At 36.3% G+C, this 20,248-nt stretch overlaps 1 protein-coding gene across 2 annotated transcripts; it reads right to left on the bottom strand.

Annotated features, from left to right (window-relative positions):
* Nucleotides 1-5,820: 5,820 nt before the first annotated feature.
* mura (ring finger protein murashka) lies at nt 5,821-19,953 on the bottom strand. 2 transcript variants are annotated; one of them, XR_013260763.1, is made up of 15 exons: nt 19,644-19,937; nt 17,462-17,687; nt 17,218-17,372; nt 17,030-17,142; nt 16,660-16,952; nt 14,136-14,313; nt 13,273-13,356; nt 11,797-11,928; nt 11,292-11,423; nt 10,359-10,527; nt 10,207-10,276; nt 9,945-10,129; nt 9,744-9,856; nt 8,566-8,694; nt 5,821-6,105 (listed from the first exon to the last, which is right to left on the bottom strand). XR_013260763.1 is itself a non-coding variant. In XM_077433730.1 (14 exons), the coding sequence occupies exons 2-14, from the start codon at nt 17,569-17,571 to the stop codon at nt 8,629-8,631; spliced, it is 1,800 nt and encodes a 599-aa protein (XP_077289856.1). In that variant the 5' UTR covers nt 17,572-17,687; nt 19,644-19,953; the 3' UTR covers nt 8,427-8,628. The 2 variants fall into 2 exon arrangements, 1 of the variants encoding a protein (XP_077289856.1); XM_077433730.1 differs by lacking the exon at nt 5,821-6,105 and having other exon boundaries at nt 8,427-8,694; nt 19,644-19,953.
* Between the last annotated feature and the right edge of the window lie 295 nt (nt 19,954-20,248).

Raw genomic sequence — 20,248 nt, 5'->3', positions numbered from 1 at the left:
TCAATGGAGAAATTGGACATATTTATTGGAAAATTTACAATCATTTATATAAAATATTCAGTAGGCAGGAAAACTATAAAAACATGATTCCTTGACATTTTTACATTTAAAATAAATCTGATTCGACAGTTTGGCCCGTTGCGCCGTACTTCTACCACACCGTATCGTCACGTACGGCAGCCAAAATATCAAAAGACCATAAATGTGACCAACGTAAGGAATTTCGGTGGACGATCATCAAACTACATACATACATACATGGCTGAAAATATAATGTTTTATGTTTTTTTTTTTTTGTTTGTTTTATTTTACTTTATTTTATACATTTATCCGTAATCAATAATACCTACTAGAAGATTATAAGTGCTCTGTTGATACATATATACACGTATATATATTATATATATTTTGATATGAGCTGCTAAGTTAATAACTTACAACTAACTTAGCGAGGCTCTAGTTTTTCTCTTTTTTTTTTTAATTTTGTTTTTGTTTTTGTTTTTGCATACAATTCTAAATTTTGGACCATCTTCTTCGTCGAAGACGGCCCGATTTGTACAATAACGTTTACGAATTAATACCTGGATTTAAACACGGAGGTGTGGAGAAAGTAATGCGGCAAAATTAAAAACTTATACGCTACGTATATATTGCTTCTGCGATTAGTATAGTAATATATAAACTTCTAGCAACATTAAACAATTCGAACTTAAAACCTATATATTATATGTATATAAATATATATGTAAGCAGTGTTTTCAAAATGCGATATTCAACTTCGAAAGCTGCTAAAATATGTCAGTCTGTATTAGAATACTTAATATAATGAAAATTAGATTTTTTTTACATTTGAACATTTATTTTGTGAAAATATAATAAATAGGCAATATATAACGGACTGAAAACCAGAAAATATAATAATAGCATATATGAAATGCTATTATTTTAGCACTTTAAACCAGCTTTTTTTAAAAATGTCACTTGTACCAGTCTGGTTTTCAGAACGTCACATGTACATGATATTTAAAATGTTCCGAGCATGATATTTTTACTTTTAATTTAATTGATCCCATTATGGGTTGCCGCTGAGCGAAATCTATAGTATTAAGATTATACATATATAAATTTGACATTATATTCAAACAGTGGTGATATAGTGGGTAGGATGGTTTTGCCAATTTGACGATGAATCCTTTCAACAATGAAATCAGATAGATTGGCAAGTTCTGATGGGAAACGATCGACTCGGAGTCACAAAGTCTGACCAGCAGCACTGCAGAAATACTCAGAATAAAGTCCTTTCAATCGAGGTCAACCCGGGGCTTGAACCCGAGAGCCTCTCGGTGGTTAGCATCACTAAACTGCTGGCTATATACGAGTCTGTCCCATAACACATATGTTTATATGAAAACTTGCAATGTTTCGAGTTGAAATACTATGGAGTTGGAAGTATATAAATTGAAAACTGTGGATTTGCATAGCAAACAATTTTTTATAATTATGTATGAACATTTATTGAGTGCTATAAATTTATTTCTGCTAATTTATCAGTTGTGCCATGACCTATGGTCAGTGTGGTTGTGAGTTCGAGTCACACTGGTTGCTACTGGCCAAACCATGGTTTGTAACCCGGTCGGCCGTTTCTTATCAGAGTTTGCCAACTTTTCTGATTTTCATTGAAACGATTCCTGCAAAATTGGCTTTCCCTCCCCAATTCTCTCGCGAAATCTTAAGTTATTGTGTTATATCTCAGGTTTCTCTCCATAGATGCCTCTGTGGATGTTTATTGTATATATATATTCGTATTGTTCTATGAAAATATTATTGATCGTATTGTATACGATGTTTATTGAACGTATTGTCTGACCATAGATGTCATGTATGGTTTCAATTTATGTATTAAATATATATATAATTTCTTGAGTCTCAATCTGTTTAGCATAATCCACCTCGGAACACTTCAAATAACCAAGAAATACATTCGAATGACTTCGTTTTTGGCTACACCCGAAGCCAAGCACCGATCGATTGAAACACCGCATACATAATATTATTATAAAATATCCCTTGTCTTCGAATATTCATAATATAAAATAGATTGAGGTTGTACACTGATCGTGTACACAAACATACACATGTATACATAACAATTTGCACACACACACACACACAAAATGCATAGCGTAAGTTGAAAAACCCGGATGAGCTCATGAACTTATCCAGAACCAACATTTCATGTGGGACTGTATAGTGTGTGACGTCACGCTCTATATTCTAAGGCTCGAGACTTATCCGGGCTTTATGCAATGAAGCGCTACGATAAAAAGGTATAAGTATGTATATATATATATATATATATATATATATATATATATATATATATATATATATATATATATATATATATATATATATATATATATATATATATATATATATGTATATTGTACATAATCTGTAAAAACAATTAATAATAATAAAAAAAAAAAAACAGAATAGTTTAAAAACATGTTTATTAAAATAATAATAGTGATAATTAAAGCCGAGAAATAAAGTAATTTTTTTTTGCATCGTAATGATTACAAATTGATATGCAATTTTCGATTACATTTACATTTTGAGAAGGCGTGCGTTATCTATATATAAAATATTCCTCGTTTTTTTTGTTCAATATAGTTTGGTTATTTTCGTGCAGGACGTTATATTATTATGGAAAAAGAGGTAACTAACGTTTGTTTGATCGGAATATTGATTTAAAAAGACAAATAATACAAATTATAAATACGCCGATCAAACGTATCCATTTATTTGTCAATATATTTAATTTATACGGTGTAAATCAAAATGTCAAAAAAAAAAACTTAAAATACATACTCTATTCGTTTGTGGCACATTGGAATGAGGTTAAATAATTATATTTGGTTAGAAATGTAATACACACGATTAATAACAGTTAAGATATGTTCGTCGATATACGAATGCATTCACAAATTAGTCCAACTCATCGATTCCGGAGACGTTGCCAGTTTTATATATCTTTTCATCTAAGGTGACCATTTTATATGATACTAGTGTTTTTACCCGGCTTCGCTCGGTATTTGTAATATAAACCGCTTAAACACGGCCAATCTAATAGTAAACATTTTATTAAATCTATTTGAATAGTTTTATTTTATTTAAATTCATTTGTTTTTTTTTATTAAATTGAAAATCGCGGATTTTATAAACCAAAAAAACAAACACACATACGAAGTCTCTTTCGAAATTATATATTAGATTAGGTTATGTAACAAAACGAGGACATTATTGTCAAAACAACATTTCTAAACACTTTGCCCGCGGCAATAAATATAGCAAACAAGCCCTGTACGCGGCGGCACCTTTTTCGCGAATTTGGCAATCGAGTTTTCGACCTTAAATACAGATTTTAATATTTACTCAAGTAACCAGATATGTTAATAAACACAAAGTATTATTTTAAACAATAAAATACATAATATATCTCGTAGTTTTGGCTTAATTGTCAAATAATCATTCTTCATACAATTGAGACGTATCGTCGTCATTGTTCAACGACGTGACGTCACATAAACGAGGTTTCAGTATGGTTACACAAAAAACTAATTTTGACTGGTATATATTCATTTTATGCAAATTGAATAGATGGCATTCAACTCTCAGTGATATATTCAACCAATTTTGAACCTTAAAACAGTTGAAATAGGCGCATATAAGGCTCAAAATCCCGTGCAAAGTTCAGAAATTCTATGGAAGACAGCCGCGCTACAGACTTTTCGCTCAAAGCTTCCATAGAAGACGTCCGCGGGCAAACAGTTAAGAACGTTAAAGAACTTTCGAAAATCATATATGCACATTTATGAAAACAAAAAATAATGATTTGAATATTTATAAACAGGCCAATTCTAAGGATTCTGCCGGTAAAGATACCAAAAAAAAAAAACCAGTACAAATGGCCACCTTATTTTAATCAGATCCCAGCATAAACAAGATGAGGCGGAAACAATAAGACGATTAGAAACTTGAAAATCAAATATATACTCGGCTATAGGATATCATCATGCGACAAGGACAGTGCCATTGGGACGAGTTGTCTTGCATCAGATCAGATCCATCATTTTCTTCGGCATAATCTCTGGATTTTATATTCTTCAAATGGATTCACTCTGCAAAAAATCCATGCAAGTAACTGAGACATCGCTTGGCGATGTCTTCATGTGAGGCTATTCAACTCGGAAAGCTCACTTCAAACTATCCAGGAGTCGAAGGATAACATTCGAGCGGAAATTCAACGTTCAACGTCACAATCTTTGAGTGTGAATATTTACTTTCCAATTAACCGTTTGTAGGCTAGCGACTCACTCGTTTGTCTAATTAACTTTACTCGCTTGTACTCCAATACTTAATGTTTAAAACGGTTTTACAAGCATCATTTTTCGACGAATAACTCGGTTCCGAGTGTTTCAGGATTCTATGTTCAACTAATTCAAGATCAAATATTGGCAGCTTGCTGGTTAAAACGTTCACTTTCAAGATACTAATTGTTTGATTGTTTCCGACCGAACCTACCTCGTCAAAAACAAACTGAATGCTCCGTTTGTTAAACACCAAAAACAGGCACCGACAACTATGTATATTCGCAATGTTTTAAATATAATTTTAAAAGCAATAAAAAAAACCCCTTATATAAAAGTATTTAAAATATATAACAATAAGCATTTTCTATATATCGGATTACGGTTATCGTTATTAAAAAGTAGTAATCATTATTCGTAATATGCAATCTAAGCTTATGTATATGAAGTAAACGGGCATCGCATCATCGTCAACAAGAAAACGTGATTACACATGGAAGACAAATTAAATTAGCTATATATATATATATATATATGAATATGTATACACAACGAGATTTTTTCTTTATTATAGTATATATTTACGTTCAATCGTTGTTGAATTGTTAAAAGCACACTGTTTTGATTTAAATTTTGGCAAAAATACACACTTAAGCAATCGACAACTAAGTAAAATATCGTATAATATAATAAAAATAAAAAAGAAATCAGATTTTGAAACAATATTGTTAATAAAAATAATGACCATTTAAACATATATATTGTGTGGCCAACATCAAAACTAACAATGCGAATGTTGAATACTGAAAAAAGTGTTGCCAGCTCGGAAAATGTATAAGTAGCCAAATCATATAAAAAAAAAAACATCAATTTATTGCTACAAATCACAGGGGTTATTTTTCATTTATATTCTCAGCAATTTATTGACTTTTTAACACACGCAACAGATCCAAAGTGGCCCTTTGTATATAAAAGTGTAAACGCAAGTTTGAAAACAATCATGATAATACACAATAATAATAATAAAAAAAAATAAACAAAAGAATTATCACAATTCAAAATTAAATGAATCTGTGTGTGCAAAATGAAAAGGCATTTGTTTTTATTATTTTTAAAACATTCAAGTGCATTTAAACTTCTACACACGTAACATGTCTTCTTTTCAAAATATAAAACTATTATTATTTTTTAATCATAACATTATGTACTATTTTAGTATTATTCTATGTATATAAATATTCTATGTATATATATATATATATATATATATATATATATATATATATATATATATATATATATATATATATATATATCAATTTGGAGATTGTTTTTTTTATTGCATTTTGAAAATCCTCTTTACACATAACCGTAATAATTGCACATTGAGCTGAATTGCACAACGCATTATATTATTCATACACACATAATTAAAACAAAAAAAAATCAATATATTCTTTTTATTAAACGGTGGAATGAAATGAAGTAAAAAAAAATCGAGCAATACTAAATGAATTTTTTTTGGCAATCAATTCAGATTTAAATCACGAAACTACATCAATGAGAATACGACAAAAAAAAAGGAGAAAAAAAAATAATACAAAACATTTTTATTTATTATATCACAAATTTACAACAGACCCAATCCCATGCATTTTTTGTTTAATTTTGGTAAAGCTATTGTGCACATTTATAAAATATTCGTACGTAAGCCATCATACAATCATTATTGCTAAAAAACAAAAAAAAAAACCTATAAACAATATAATACAATACACATAATATAATAATATAAACAAACTAAACAACAAAAGATGAGAGTCAAAGAGCTTTCATGGACGGTACCTATGATTTTTTTTATATTATTAAATAAAATTGAACAGACGACAAAGACAAGTTTCGGCACCACAACCGTGCAAAGTACACGCGTCGAAACATTTAAAGCTTTAAAATAATAATAAAGGGAAAAGAACCAACCCGACACGTACGGACCACAAACACGACAATGTAAATGTGTGTGCGCATTGCGTGGTAAAAATCGAACCGCACAAAGGATAGAGAGGCAAACTCGGCCAGAGCGTCCCACGCGGTATAAAATTATTTGAACTAAAATGAAACTATCTAAAACTCACCAATGGATAATACCTACGAAAAGAAAACTCAAACCCCGGAAGCTGCACGCCGCTCTTTATGCAATTTAATCTCATTCGCATTGGCTCAGTAACTAACTATCACAGTATTAGCCGTCGTAGCGTGCGGACACAACCGCCGAGCTTTCCTCACACTACATATACAATAAGAAAAAAATAATAATCATAAAATACCCTACATTTACAAATAAGACACATACCGAAAAATTTAAGTGAGATTTTTTTTTTCATTTAAATATAATTTTTAATTTTAACACTAACGAATAACGAAAATAGAACGAACGGAATATATAATAAACAAAACGTACAATAAACAAAAATATGCATATAGGTATACGGACAATTTGACGGCGTTAACAATCTTTCACCGGTATGAAAATAATATATACATACACATATAAAAAGTACCCGAACTAACGGTTGATCCAACAATTATGCGGGCAGTTTCTCCTCAAATATAAAACACATTATATTTCATGCGCGAATCTTTGTCACATCCGAAAGTTCAATCGTACACGAAATCCAACCACATCACATACAAGTCATCAAACAATCACTTTATTGCGCTCGATATGCATACATATATCAATCAAAATTCGAATACAACAAAAATTCGCAACATTAAAATACATTTTATTTAAAAAAAAACAACAACAACTACCAAATATAGCAATCAAGTCACCCTATTGTTATTTTAATTAAATATAAATAAGGTCTTCTCGAGTAAAAAAGGGTCAGTTCAAAAGAGCAATCATTTGAGAGGTAACACGCCTTGTCTAAAAACATATTTTAACGACAGACCCTTTGATATCACAGTCACGAACCTTAAATTTAGGTACATTTATTAAACTTTTGAGAAAAATTCTGCAAAGTGTTCGAGCTACGGAAAACGTACTCTTCAAATACATTATAAATATATATATATATATATATATATATATATATATATATATATATAAATATATACATATATAAATATATACATATATACATATATAAATATATAAATATATACATATATAAATATATATATATATATATATATATATATATATATATATATATATATATATATATATATATATATATATATATATATATTTTATGCATGTATTTTATGGCACACTACAAATCGAGAATTACATATGTACGTAATAATAATAAAAAAATAACGTACCGAATGTCGTAAGTAATATTAAGAATATACACGCGTCTACCACAATATAATATATTCACTAAATTTTGAAAATATATCAACCAAACTATTACGTGATTTTTTTCCCGTTTGAATTAAAAACTTCACTTAACGACTACAATTTTAATACACAATATAATATAATATATATATATATATATATATATATATATATATATATATATATAAAACGTTCTTTTACGAAAACTTACCCACCGAAGGAGAACGAACGAGAGAGAGAGAGAACACACACGTTAGTTAGTATAAGTAAAAATTAACGATTAGAAAAATGTGACACGGAAAGTTTTTTTTTTTTCATTTTAATTACGCTTACACAACGACGTTTTAATAGCAAATTTTTTTTTTTTTAATAAAAATAATATATAATGATAATAATAAATCCCACCACAAAAACGTGTTATTATAAGATGCGCGTGTGTGTGTGAATTTAAACAAATATAATATAATAATAATACGAGTGTGTGTACGGGCAGCATAAGCACACTAATAATAATTAATATATATATATATATGAATATCTGTAACCGTAATATATCTAAATTTCACAAAACTAAAGTCACGAGAATGTTCAACACTGGATAAACGCACACGCACACACAACCACACATATATTTTATATATATTTATTATATATATATATATCAAACTATTAGCAGTTTTTCATTTCAATTTTTTTTTAAATTTTGTTTTCATCATTAATATGCATTAATTTTAGTTTAATTACGTTCGAAGATTGTATATGTATTTATGTATATAATATAGATTTGCTTTGACTGGACAATGATCTAACATGTATATATATATATATATATATATATATATATACGTTTTTTTGAAGGAGTAGTAACATGCGTAAATTGAAGCAAAGTGTCTCGTCGGTGTGTTGTCACTATTCGCCGCCGGCCGACAGGTATTCTGAAGCATTTCCTCGACAGATGGGACACGTGCGATTCGCCTGCGGAAAAATTCGATTCGTTTAATCGACACAAAATATAATATCAAAAGATTTACGGTTATTTCTGGCATAAAAATGTCAATGAAATTGGGCGAGCCCTCGTTGAGACTAGGGATTGCAAAAAATATCGGAATTTCCGATACCGGTATTATCGACATAGTAAAAAATAAAAAAAAAGATATTAACGTTATTTATTTTTTGATTAATTAATTTTTAATAAAAATAAAGAAAAAACATTGCTTCTCATATCGCAAGCATGTTTCAACATGTTTATTGAAAAATACGCCAAACCCAAATATGCAAATGCAGGATATTCGGGTACAAAACTGTAAAGTAGGTACGCCCCAGTTATAAAGGATTATGTTTCGTAGAAACGAGTGTTTTTTAGTTTTTTATTTGCAATTCCGATTTAGGCTTATCAGATACCCAATCATCGCGCACTGGATATGCAATCGAAGAGTCAACCATCAGCTGGGGAATTAGTTGTTGTTGAAAGTCAACTTTTTTTTCCATACACTAATTAGAAAAATAGTCCCGGTCGTGTCATCATTGTATATGTATATATCGGGTCTACGTGAAGAGACAGAATGTTAAATGACAGAAGGCAAAGATCGAAAATCGAAAGATCTTAAGTCGAAAGATCAAAAAAAAATGGTGCATGGTAAACGGTACATACTCACGTAATTTGCGCGAGCAGGATACAACAGGAACAAGAGGAACATGCTTTTCCTCCCGCATTCTGCGCATGCACATTAATACGGGAGGAAAAGCCTGTTCCTGTTGTATCCTGCTCGCGCAAATTAAGTATGTACCGTTTACCATGCACCATTTTTTTTTGACCTTTCAACTTAAGATCTTTCGATTTTCGATCTTTGCCTTCTGATATTTGCGTTTTCTGTCATTTAACATTCTGTCTCACTACTACTACACTATCAGTATTTCATTTTTTAATACCAGTATATTACCGAAGGCTTATTTTTGGACAAATACCGATACTACCGGTATCGGTATAGGTATTGCAATCCCCATTTGAGACATTATTTACTCACCCGTAGCCACTTGTCGACACACTTGGCGTGGAATTCGTGTGAGCAAGGCAGGACGCGAAGCATCTGCCGAGCTTCCCATTCGCACATGCATACAACGCATGAGCTCTGATCACCTGCACGACAATTAAAATAAAAACATATACAAAATGAATCTCCAACAAAAAAAAAATAGCATGGCGTAATTGATCCACGACAGTTCACCTTGATGGGTTGTAGCGTCATATTTGTAACTGGGCAACTGATCTATCTCCGGCTTAGAGAGGCCACGAGGCTTGGCTTCGCCGAGTCTTTCGGCCAGGCTCAGCAACGCCTCGTAGTTCTCCGTCTCTGGTGGCTCTGCACCGGTGACTTCAGCGCCGTTGTACGGCGACAGGGGAAACATTGCACTGAAAACCAACAGTCGGAATGAGTAAATCCGAAAGAATAGTCAGGAAAAACGTACCACAACATTGTGACAACTCACAGGAAGTTCAGGAAGAATCCTGGAGGAGGTAGTGGAAGTGGACCGCCGGCGCTCAAGCTGTGTAAACTCGCTGAAAAACGACCAGAATGTTAAGTTAATGCTAAGGATGCATTGGACGTGCATATACATACAATAGTATGCGGCACACTTACCGTGGTGATGGGGATGGTGTGGATGGTGGTGATGATGATATCGATGGTGTAAGTGTTGCAAGTGCAATAGCGGAGGCGGCGGTTGAGGACGAGGCGGCGACAACGGCCACCGATGGCGAATGCGGCGCACCGGACGTCTGTTTTCTCCGCCACCACCATTTCCTCGACCCTGACGAAAAAAAGTTCCGTTTAACACACTTTTTAAAATCAAATTTATATATAATACAGAAATATGTTAGATCACGGGCTCTCTATACTATATAATCCCCCCTCAATATAAAGAAATTTTTTGCCATGGATTATTTAACATCGAACAAGTTACGTGCTGAGGAATCATTCTGCAAGTCTGAGATCCTGACAATTCGAAAACGACGATTTACAATATGAATACTCTACCGAATATCGGAGTGAAATGACTTCGTTTTGTGGATGGAAAGCAATGCCAAAAAGATGCACAATAAAAGTAACACGAATTAGAAAAAGCTGCAAAATACCCAAATTACAACGTATATTGCACTGTGCGGCATCGTAAAGAACAAACGAAATTATCCCTTATTCGTTATGAATAACATAGTTAATGGCTCAATTATAATTAACAATTTTAGATATACATAAAAATTTATTTTCAGCTTCCAGTCTCTGACCTGAACCCAAACACGTGTGCGATAATTCTAAGAAATCTAGATAAACAAAACATCGACTGCACCAGCATCTAGTTTCGTAAATATTTAAATCGGTTTGAAAATATTTCAACAAAATTTGTGTTTTATTTTCGAGGATTATCCGAGTGTTTGGCTGAAATCTGTGGTTATCGAGTAGCCTAAAAAAGGCCGAGTATATCCGAGTACTCGGATTGGAAACTCTAATCCAGACGCAAATTTTAAAATTGAACAGTCAACTGGTCTTTAATAGATGTGATACAATGTGACTAACCTCAGGACCGAGTAGAAGCGGCGGCGTGAGCTGACTGGTTGGTAAGAGCGACGTCGGAGAGTCCCCTCCGCCTCCGGTGTTGCCGTCGGATCCGCCGCCGAGATTAATACCAATCTCGGAACCGTCTCCCCTCTGAAAGCGCAAACGCGAAACATACAAACAAACATATAAGAGACACGTTGACAACTAAATTTCTCAATCAAGCCTTTTCATATGTGTGTGTCCAGCGAAGAAGTGGTACAGTAGTAGGGGGTAGTGGTAGTTACTAATAATTTGTCAAACTTCAGAGCTACACTTTTACATATACAACAACAAAAACAGTTACAACAAATTGGGAATGATTTCTTGTGTTTGATTTCGAATGACCTAAACATAAACCAGATTTTTTTAATCCACAGTATTATAATAACAGTGCTCAATCATCTACGATACATGCTTGCATAATTTACTTTAACGAACAAAAAAAAAAATGAATAGAAAATTCTTATAAATTCGTTTATATTACCTGAGCGTGGTGCATGTAGTGGTGGTGGTGCGACGGAGGCGAGGGGAAACCGCGGGGCGCCGGGAAGCCCCCAGGCGGTCCATATCCTCCGAGCGTCAACTGAGCACCCCCGTGTGTATACACTCCGTGAACCTGCATTCAAATTATAAACTATATATGAGATTGATACAATTAACCGTTTGCCCGCGGCCGTCTTCTATGGAAGCTTTGGGCGACAAGTCTGTAGCGCGGCTGTCTTCCATAGAATTTATGAACTTTGCACGGGATTTTGAGCCTTATATGCGCCTATTTCAACTGTTTTAAGGTTCAAAATTGGTTGAATATATTACTGAGAGTTGAATGCCATCTATTCAATTTGCTTAAAATGAATATATACCAGTCAAAAATTAGGTTTTTGTGGAACCATACTGAAACCTCGTTTATGTGACGTCACGTCTTCATACAATTATGAAGAATGATCATTTGACAATTAATCCAAAACTACGAGATATCTTATGTATTTTATTGTTTAAAATAATACTTTGTGTTAATTAACATATCTGGTTACTTGAGTAAATATTAAAATCTGTATTTAAGGTCGAAAACTCGATTGCCAAATTCGCGAAAAAGGTGCCGCGTACAAGGCTTGTTCGCTATATTTATTGCCGCGGGCAAAGGGTTAAACGAAAACAAGACAACAAAAGTCATTGTCATACTCAATTTCAGTGGGCCACATTTAGTAATTAGATTGATTTGTTTCCGCTCCGGTAATTTTATAATAATAATTTTTAATAGCTTTAGTGCAATTAATGTAAGATTTTTGCTCTTAATAAAATTAATGTAAGATTTTTGCTCTTAATAAAATTAATGTAAGATTAAGCATGTATTAAAGAATTCAAATGTTCATAAATAAAAAATATAAAAAAAAAAACAGTTTACATCAATTCAGAAAGGGACACGTTAGACGGTTTCGAAATACGGTTGCTGCGCTTTCCATGAACCACAAGACGCACTGCACCCTCAATAAGCTGACAGTTTCATCTCCACTACATGTACGAAAAGGATTCTTTCCTACCTTGGCCATATTGCCAGGAAGGGTGTGGAGAAGCTGGTAGTCACAGGAACACTAGAGGGAAGGCGAGCGGTAGGTCGGATAAAATTAAAGAACTGATGGGATCGTCCGTAAACGCTGCTTTCAACTTTCCACAGAACCAGGAAGAGTGGAGGCGGATCTTCCACTGGATCCCAGATGATAAAAATGACCACGACGCTCAACATTGACCAAAACGAGGAAGAAAACTATATACGTCGCCCTGGTTGCTGAAAACACATTGGTGTTCATGTACCTTGAAAAGTTCTTATACATTGAATTGTCGTAAAACGAATAATATAAACAATGGAAGCAAATCATTTCAAGTCGGCAGTTGTAAAAAAGTTGGAGACCCCCCCCCTGTATGGAACAATCAGTAGGCTTTACAATGAAACGAATGTTGGTACCTGACAAGATAAAGGCGGCGCAGGTGTGTAGATAGGTGGATACGGCCAGACTTCTCTCCGACCCAACGGTACACTCGCAGCGACCTGCAAAAAAACAGACAAAAGATCACAAACACATCGCAAAATATGCGGATTGAATCTATAACCCCAATTTAACCAGCAGAATAAGACTAGTTAGTATATAATGCTTTGAACAAAGGGGTCACAGGTTCATATCCCACTAGTCAGACCTTGGATTTGTGACTACAGGTTTGTCCAATTTTATCCAATTTTCATTGAAACGGTTCCAACCAATTAGCAACCTTCCCGTTTTCTCGCAAATCTCGAGTTAATTGTTTAAAAATGCTGCAAATTTACAAATTTGACCATACATAGATGTCTCTGTGGGTGTTGATTGATATTTATATTTTATTTTATTTTTTACATAGATATATACCAGGAAGGCTTGACAGGAAGAATCCAATGCGCCTTCCCGGACAATTAATTACAAACAATAGATTATAAAAATCGCTCAACAATCACAAAGTAGTGACATCTATGTTTCTCCATATACTATTAGAATAAACGTAGTACTACGAATATCCCACCTTCCGCGATGAACCAACATCAAACGTAATACTACGGTATCCCGCATTTCTCGTCAAGGCCACATGAAACGTATTCCAGCAGTATATTAAAGATTAGCCCGGGATCGAACCCAATAATCTCTTATGCTGGCTATGTATTTATTTTGTATAATACTTGTACCAAATGTACAATGTTTCTGGACAGGAAGGCGCGTTAGGGTTACCTGTTAAGCCTCCCTGGTATAAATTAAAACGCAACCTGATATGAGGATCGTAAAAATAAAATTGAATACACACCTGATTTATGTCCAACATGAGGGGCTGAGGCGGCGGCGGTGGACTCGGCATGAAGTGTTGTGGCGGGTGGCCGTATGACGCCTCGGGTCCGGCCCACGGTCTGTCGGGTACGCGACCGCCGAACCGGCCACCCGCGTGGCCCCCGCCACTCGCACCTCCAGCTCTTCGCAACGGTGGGCTGGAAAAAAAGCATAGACTAAATAAATTTCCGTACACATATTCCGAATAAATAAACTTATCACATATCGCCACCGCTGCCGTTTCATTTACGTATTGCGAAGTTTCATTTCGCACAATACACAAACGTTTCAACTTACTTACACGGGTTAGTTTGATTAAAATTATCGTCGAGTCGCAATCTTACACTGCACGGTGTGCACAATTTCCAATTTGATAATTCTGTGAACTCAAACAGTGTGCAAATCATCGCAACGGCAATTCAATATAGTTTAAACCTAACACAGACCACATTTAACTTCCCCTGACATTCGACCCAAGTGAGTTGGAACGTGCTCAACTTTAGTCGATTTTAGTCGTACACAAGTGGCGTTTCAAAATGGCGACGGAGAGTCTAAGTGTATAAGAAATAATAATAAATAACTTGTAAAATGCGGTTTTTGGAGCAGTATCTTATATACTTTTTGTTATATGTATCTATATCTTCCTGTTAAACCTCAAGAAGATAATGATTACACGCAACCAATACATCGCACCTTTAACCTTTCCACCGCGTACGACTACTATACATGTCCTAGCGAACATGCCCTCAGCGCGTGAGACACGCATAGATGTCTTGGAAGTTCCAACCTGTATAAGAGCCGTCTATTGTGTTAAAATTTTATAACTTGGTTGAAAATATTACTAAATGTATACTTTACCAAATTCAATAGATGGCAGTAGTCAAAAAAAATAAATATAGGTTGTAAAATTCAAAAAAATATTACAACCTATATTTATAGTCGAAAACGCGATAACAAAATCCGCAAAAAAGCAGCCGCGTACAGGGCATGTTCGCTAAATTTGGTGACGCGGGCAAAGGGTTAACAGATGCAGATTCTCGTGTTCGCTGAACGGGAGAGTTTGATGAATTTCTGGCTCTTTAACGACAGCTACTGTACTCGCATCGTGTCAATCCAGTATAAAACTCGATCCCTATTAGTCTAAAAGCTTTGTTACGTACAATTCCTATCGGCCAGAGTGTCGAGGCTGACAAACAGAAACCGCACACCCTCTCTATTGTCATGAAATGAAATATAAACATATCTCACATAACCACTTAATACCCTGGATGTTGGAGCATTTTCAAACACCAGCTCCAAAGCCTATCAAATGATAAAACATCGATTGCTCTGTGGTGATACATATTCGGTTGAAGTTTATATTAGGTAAAGCGGAAAGAAATGACCGTTTTTATTATGCGCTCTTTTGAAGTCAGTTTGCTCTTGGTCGCCATTGAATAAGAATGTCAATATTGGTATTATTTTGAAGCTCCGTTTATCGTGTTACGGTTTTCATTTAATTTTTTTTATTTTCACCCATAGAAAAAATGTCATGAGTGGAAATCGATGAGATGCAATTGCGGTGTGTTTTGTTTTTTTCCAATGAAGCTATCGAGTGTTTTTGAAACTTACGGGGATATTTTGAAAGTTCATAAATGTCAATACAGGTTCATGAAATTTTAAAACAGTGACATAAATTTAAACAAGCCGAATCACTAGTGGAATCCACGTAAAAAGATTAAGAAATTATCTCAAGACACTGCCTTTCCCTGGTCAACCGTAAAGGATCATTTAAAAATGCTTGGAAAAAACATAGACAAAGAGTTTGGGCCTGCAATGCCGTGGGTCAACGAGTGACCATTTTTTCTTTGTTGCTGAGGAGCTATGAAACCAATCCGCTTCTAAGAAGAATTTTTACTGGAGATGAAAAAGAGATCCTTTGCACCATCGGATTATCCTTTGTTTCGAAGTATACATTTGCTTCAATATAAAAAAAATCATCTCCGAAGACAGCTAAACGCCTTTTTTAAATCATAGGAACCAAATTTTTATAAAAGAGACATTGAAAAGATGGCCAGATCGTGGAGAGATATTATTAATAATAATGGGAATTACTTATCTTAATAAATAGAATATAATTATTTTGGAAAAAAATTTGTCAGTATTATGCAAAAACATCATTTCTTTTCGTTTTACCAAATATGTAAATACACTTTTTTTTTTTTTAAAGCAAGTGTACAGATAAACAAATATATCTTGCGACTTTCTCAAACTCGTGACGTCATTGACGATTTTACACCTAAAAGATTAACGACCTTATCACATAAACATTTACAACCGACTAATGATTATATTATATGTAGATATTTCAACAAATGTTATTCCTTAGACTTATCTACACACATGAAGAAACTCATTCCGAAACCATGACTGTTATTCTGATTATTACCCCCTGATTATGTCCCCACAAGTTGATACGTGCACGGAACAAACAACGACACATACTATGCACAGCGAATAGATACCTGGGCTGTTGCTGAGAATGATGCTGATTGTGATGCTGTGGTAACTGGTGATGCAGCAACGGTGGTGCGTGCATGAAGTGGGGTCCTCCAGCCGCGCCGTTCCCTCCCCTGTCGTTGCCGTTGAGACCGGGGCCCCCGCCTCCGTTCAGCGACACCCCGGACATGGACTCGCCACCTGAAGAAGTGTGCCTGGATATGCGACGCCGCTTCCGAGACGGGCTGTCTGTCTTTCTCGGCGGCTGTTGTTCTCGAGAGGTGCCGGCAGCCGCCGCCAAGGGATTCGTATCCTGCAACTGATCCCAAAGCGAAAACATAACATACACCGTACAAACGGCTCACGACGAGACTAAAACGCATCATGTGCACGTACGTGGTGGTGATGGTTCGAGACTGTTGATTCGATGCCGCCGCTGCCGGAAGCCATCTGATCGAGGAGTGAGTGCGGTCCTCGTCCGTCCACGCGTCCGTCAACTCCGCGCCCATCTGCCACACGAAGAGTTCAATTAATACACACATACATACACGACAACGAATGAAAGTTTGAATTGATGCACATGCCATTTCGACGGGAGTGTGAGTTGTCGTCACGCAAGCAGTCGTCTCTGTGCGAAGGAATCGGGGGCACCGGCTTCGGATAGCCTCCACCGCCGCCGCCGCCGGATAAATAGTTTCCGCCACCCCCTCCGCCTCCCTCATTGCGACCGCCGCTTTCACTAAAACATAAATTATATTGAATATATTACATGTATACTGACGACCGATTCATGTATATATATACATATGGGGTTCTGCGATGATATACCTGAAGTTCCAATAGTCTTTGTAGCGAGCGTGACGCCTCGGGGGGCGTCCTCCTCCACCAGCTCTTCCGTAGCCTCTTCGCGATCCGTGACCGCCTCCGCCGCAATTCATTCTCGTTCACACTCTATATGTATATTGTCGTTGTTATTGTTATGATGTAACATTCGATGATTGTCTACGCGAGGAATTTGTGGGCTATTTCTATGCCACGTCTCCCGTGTCTCGATCTGCAATGCGGAAAAAAAAACAACACATGAGTCGAATAAATCAAAGGTTCCTCAGTGTGTATATTTACATTTGTGTGTGTGTACATAATGGTATGTTTGTGCGATTCGACCATGTTTGCTGATTTCGCTTTTGCAATATGAGCGAGAATCTGTTATGATTAGCGCAGATAAAACTGAAAATATACACTTCAATAGAAGCGTTGACGTGACACATTTTGTCGATTCCTATTATTACTTTTCATTTTATTTAAGAGTACTAAGCAAACATGATTCGTATCAGGTTATTAAGTACACTTTGCAATTTTTCAATGGAAGTCAACGATCAGTTTTGTCAGCACGTTTCTGCTAGATATTGTAACGATACATTTAAATGTTCAGCTTTAAAAACGTGGCAAGGCTACTAGATCTTTCGAGGAGAGGCGGTCATCGTACAGTCGAAATGGGGATTTAACTGTGTACTTGTCGCCGTGCTATTGCGATTTTAAGTTTACTCTGCTGACACACGGTTATAACAGGTGTCACTTCTGAAGCTTTCAGATGAGCCTATCGATGACCGATGCCGGGTACACTTGACTTCGCCGATCATTAAATTTAACAGCCCTCGACTTCTCTGCATGTAGGCAGACGGGTCAAATTCTAAAGAATAATATTTGGAATAAAATAGTAACACAGTGAAGTTGTAAGACAAATTTGTATGTAATACATTATATAGTAAAAAGCCTTCCATTTTCAAAAAAAAAAAAAAAAAATACAATTTTTCTGTTTTTATTTAAAATTCAGCACACATTTGCAGCTTCAATTTCAACACAAAAGAGTTTATTCATTATAATCGATATTATTTATTTCGATGCATCGTCTGACGAATGTTTTCGATCATCGTGTAAATTTTTACTATAAAGTTGTTGCAATCTTGTCAAACCATCATCTCATTTTCTTTTCCATTATTTTTTTATGCAACCGTGTATCATTTACATCACTCGATTGATCCAACGAGTTTCACGATGAAACAATTCATAATTAAAAAAAAACCACTCACAAACAGTATTAGAAAATCGAAATGGAAAACGTCAACCGTCGCTGAATTAATTAATTTTTATCAAAAATACCGCACCGACTGCACAAATCCCGTTTGTGTCACGTTTCACGTTTAGATCACGACGTACATACACACAATGAGCACGTTTGGTTGTTAACAACTTTTGCCACATCGTCGCACCATGTTTATCGCACTACTACTTGTAACAATATCTAGATTATTATTATATGTTCGTAAACAATGCGAGAGCCCACCCGTCGAGGGTCGACCGGAAAACCTGACCACGCGGATCAAAACACCGGTCGCAGATCAGATCTTCGTTTTTTTTTTTTTTATTCTAACGTATATTTCTATTTTGACGTTCACACTTTGTTCGCGGCGCAATTTTGACAGGAGGAAAAAAAACAAAAGAAAACAATCAATTTGAATTTAAATAGATATTTGTCATTTGTTTTCTCTTTCTCTCTCGCGCGAGTCCAGATGGCGAGCGAGCGAGAGGCGACGACGGACGCGGGGGGGTGGCGGGGGGAGGGCGCGCGCTGCCGAGCGGGGCGAGGGGAGGGGAGGGGAGGGGAGACGGGGGGGGGGAGAGGCGCGTCGCAACTGACACATGAATAATGCGGAACGTCAGACGTCACTTGATTGCTCAATATCGAGCGTTTGGCATTGAAAAAAACAACACTTTGTTCGCAGGTCGGAGTCGGAGTCGGAGTCAGAGTCGGAGCGCGCGCGACGTGGGGTGGGGGAGGGGGCGAGGCCGAGAGCAGGTGTCGCCGCGGGAGGGTGCGGGGGCGGGGGCGGGGGCGGGGCGCGCCTCGGTAAACAATCGGCCGAGCGAGAACGGGCAGGGCAGGTGGGGTGGGTGGGGGAGGGGGGAGGGGGGGGAAGTACTTATGTCCCTAAATACTAGTCGTAAGTACCGTGCGATCCGATCGGGGAGCGAGTAGCGATGGCGGGCGAGGGGGGCGCTCGCCAAGGCCGTGTTGTCACTGGAGTGTGGCGTGTGGCGCGTGGCGTGTGGCGTGTGCTGTGGCTGTGGCTGCGGCTACGGCTGCGGTTGCGGTTGCGATCGGGGCGAAGACGACGACGAGCGCGGCGACCGTGACTGCGACAGTGCGACAGTGCGACTGGCCCAAGCCCCCAACTCACTCGCCCATTGCGCATCACTTTATTTATATTTGCGTTCTAGCGAGCGCGCATTCACGCCCATGTCCGCTCGTTTCCGACTCTGGCGATTTGTTCGAGAGCACTTTTCACCTCACGACGATGTACACCGCACGCCGAAAATTGTGTTTCGAGTGTCTCGAAATACGATCGATGAAGTTGACCGTTAAAATTTTCGATGGATTAAAATTTTCTCCTCCCATGAATGGCGCCGTCCACACTCACGATATCTACATACGATATTTCCGGGTCTACCTCACGGGACCGAAAGTGAAACGCCCGAAAACGCAAATATCGGAAGGCAAAGATCGAAAATCGAAAGATTTTAAGTTGAAAGATCAAAAAAAAAGGGTGCATGGCA

This window comes from Arctopsyche grandis, chromosome 6 (assembly GCF_051622035.1).
Source record: "Arctopsyche grandis isolate Sample6627 chromosome 6, ASM5162203v2, whole genome shotgun sequence".
Classification (NCBI taxonomy): Eukaryota; Metazoa; Arthropoda; class Insecta; order Trichoptera; family Hydropsychidae; genus Arctopsyche; species Arctopsyche grandis.
This window is presented reverse-complemented; position numbering and strand designations above follow the sequence as displayed.

Coding starts and splice junctions, on each gene's coding strand:
- mura (XM_077433730.1), bottom strand. CDS start 17,571: ATGAATTGCGGCGGAGGCGGTCACGGATCGCGAAGAGGCTACGGAAGA. Junction 16,953..17,029: donor TCTCGAACCATCACCACCAC/GTACGTGCACAT, acceptor CTTTGGGATCAG/TTGCAGGATACGAATCCCTT. Junction 9,857..9,944: donor TGACGCTACAACCCATCAAG/GTGAACTGTCGT, acceptor ATTGTCGTGCAG/GTGATCAGAGCTCATGCGTT.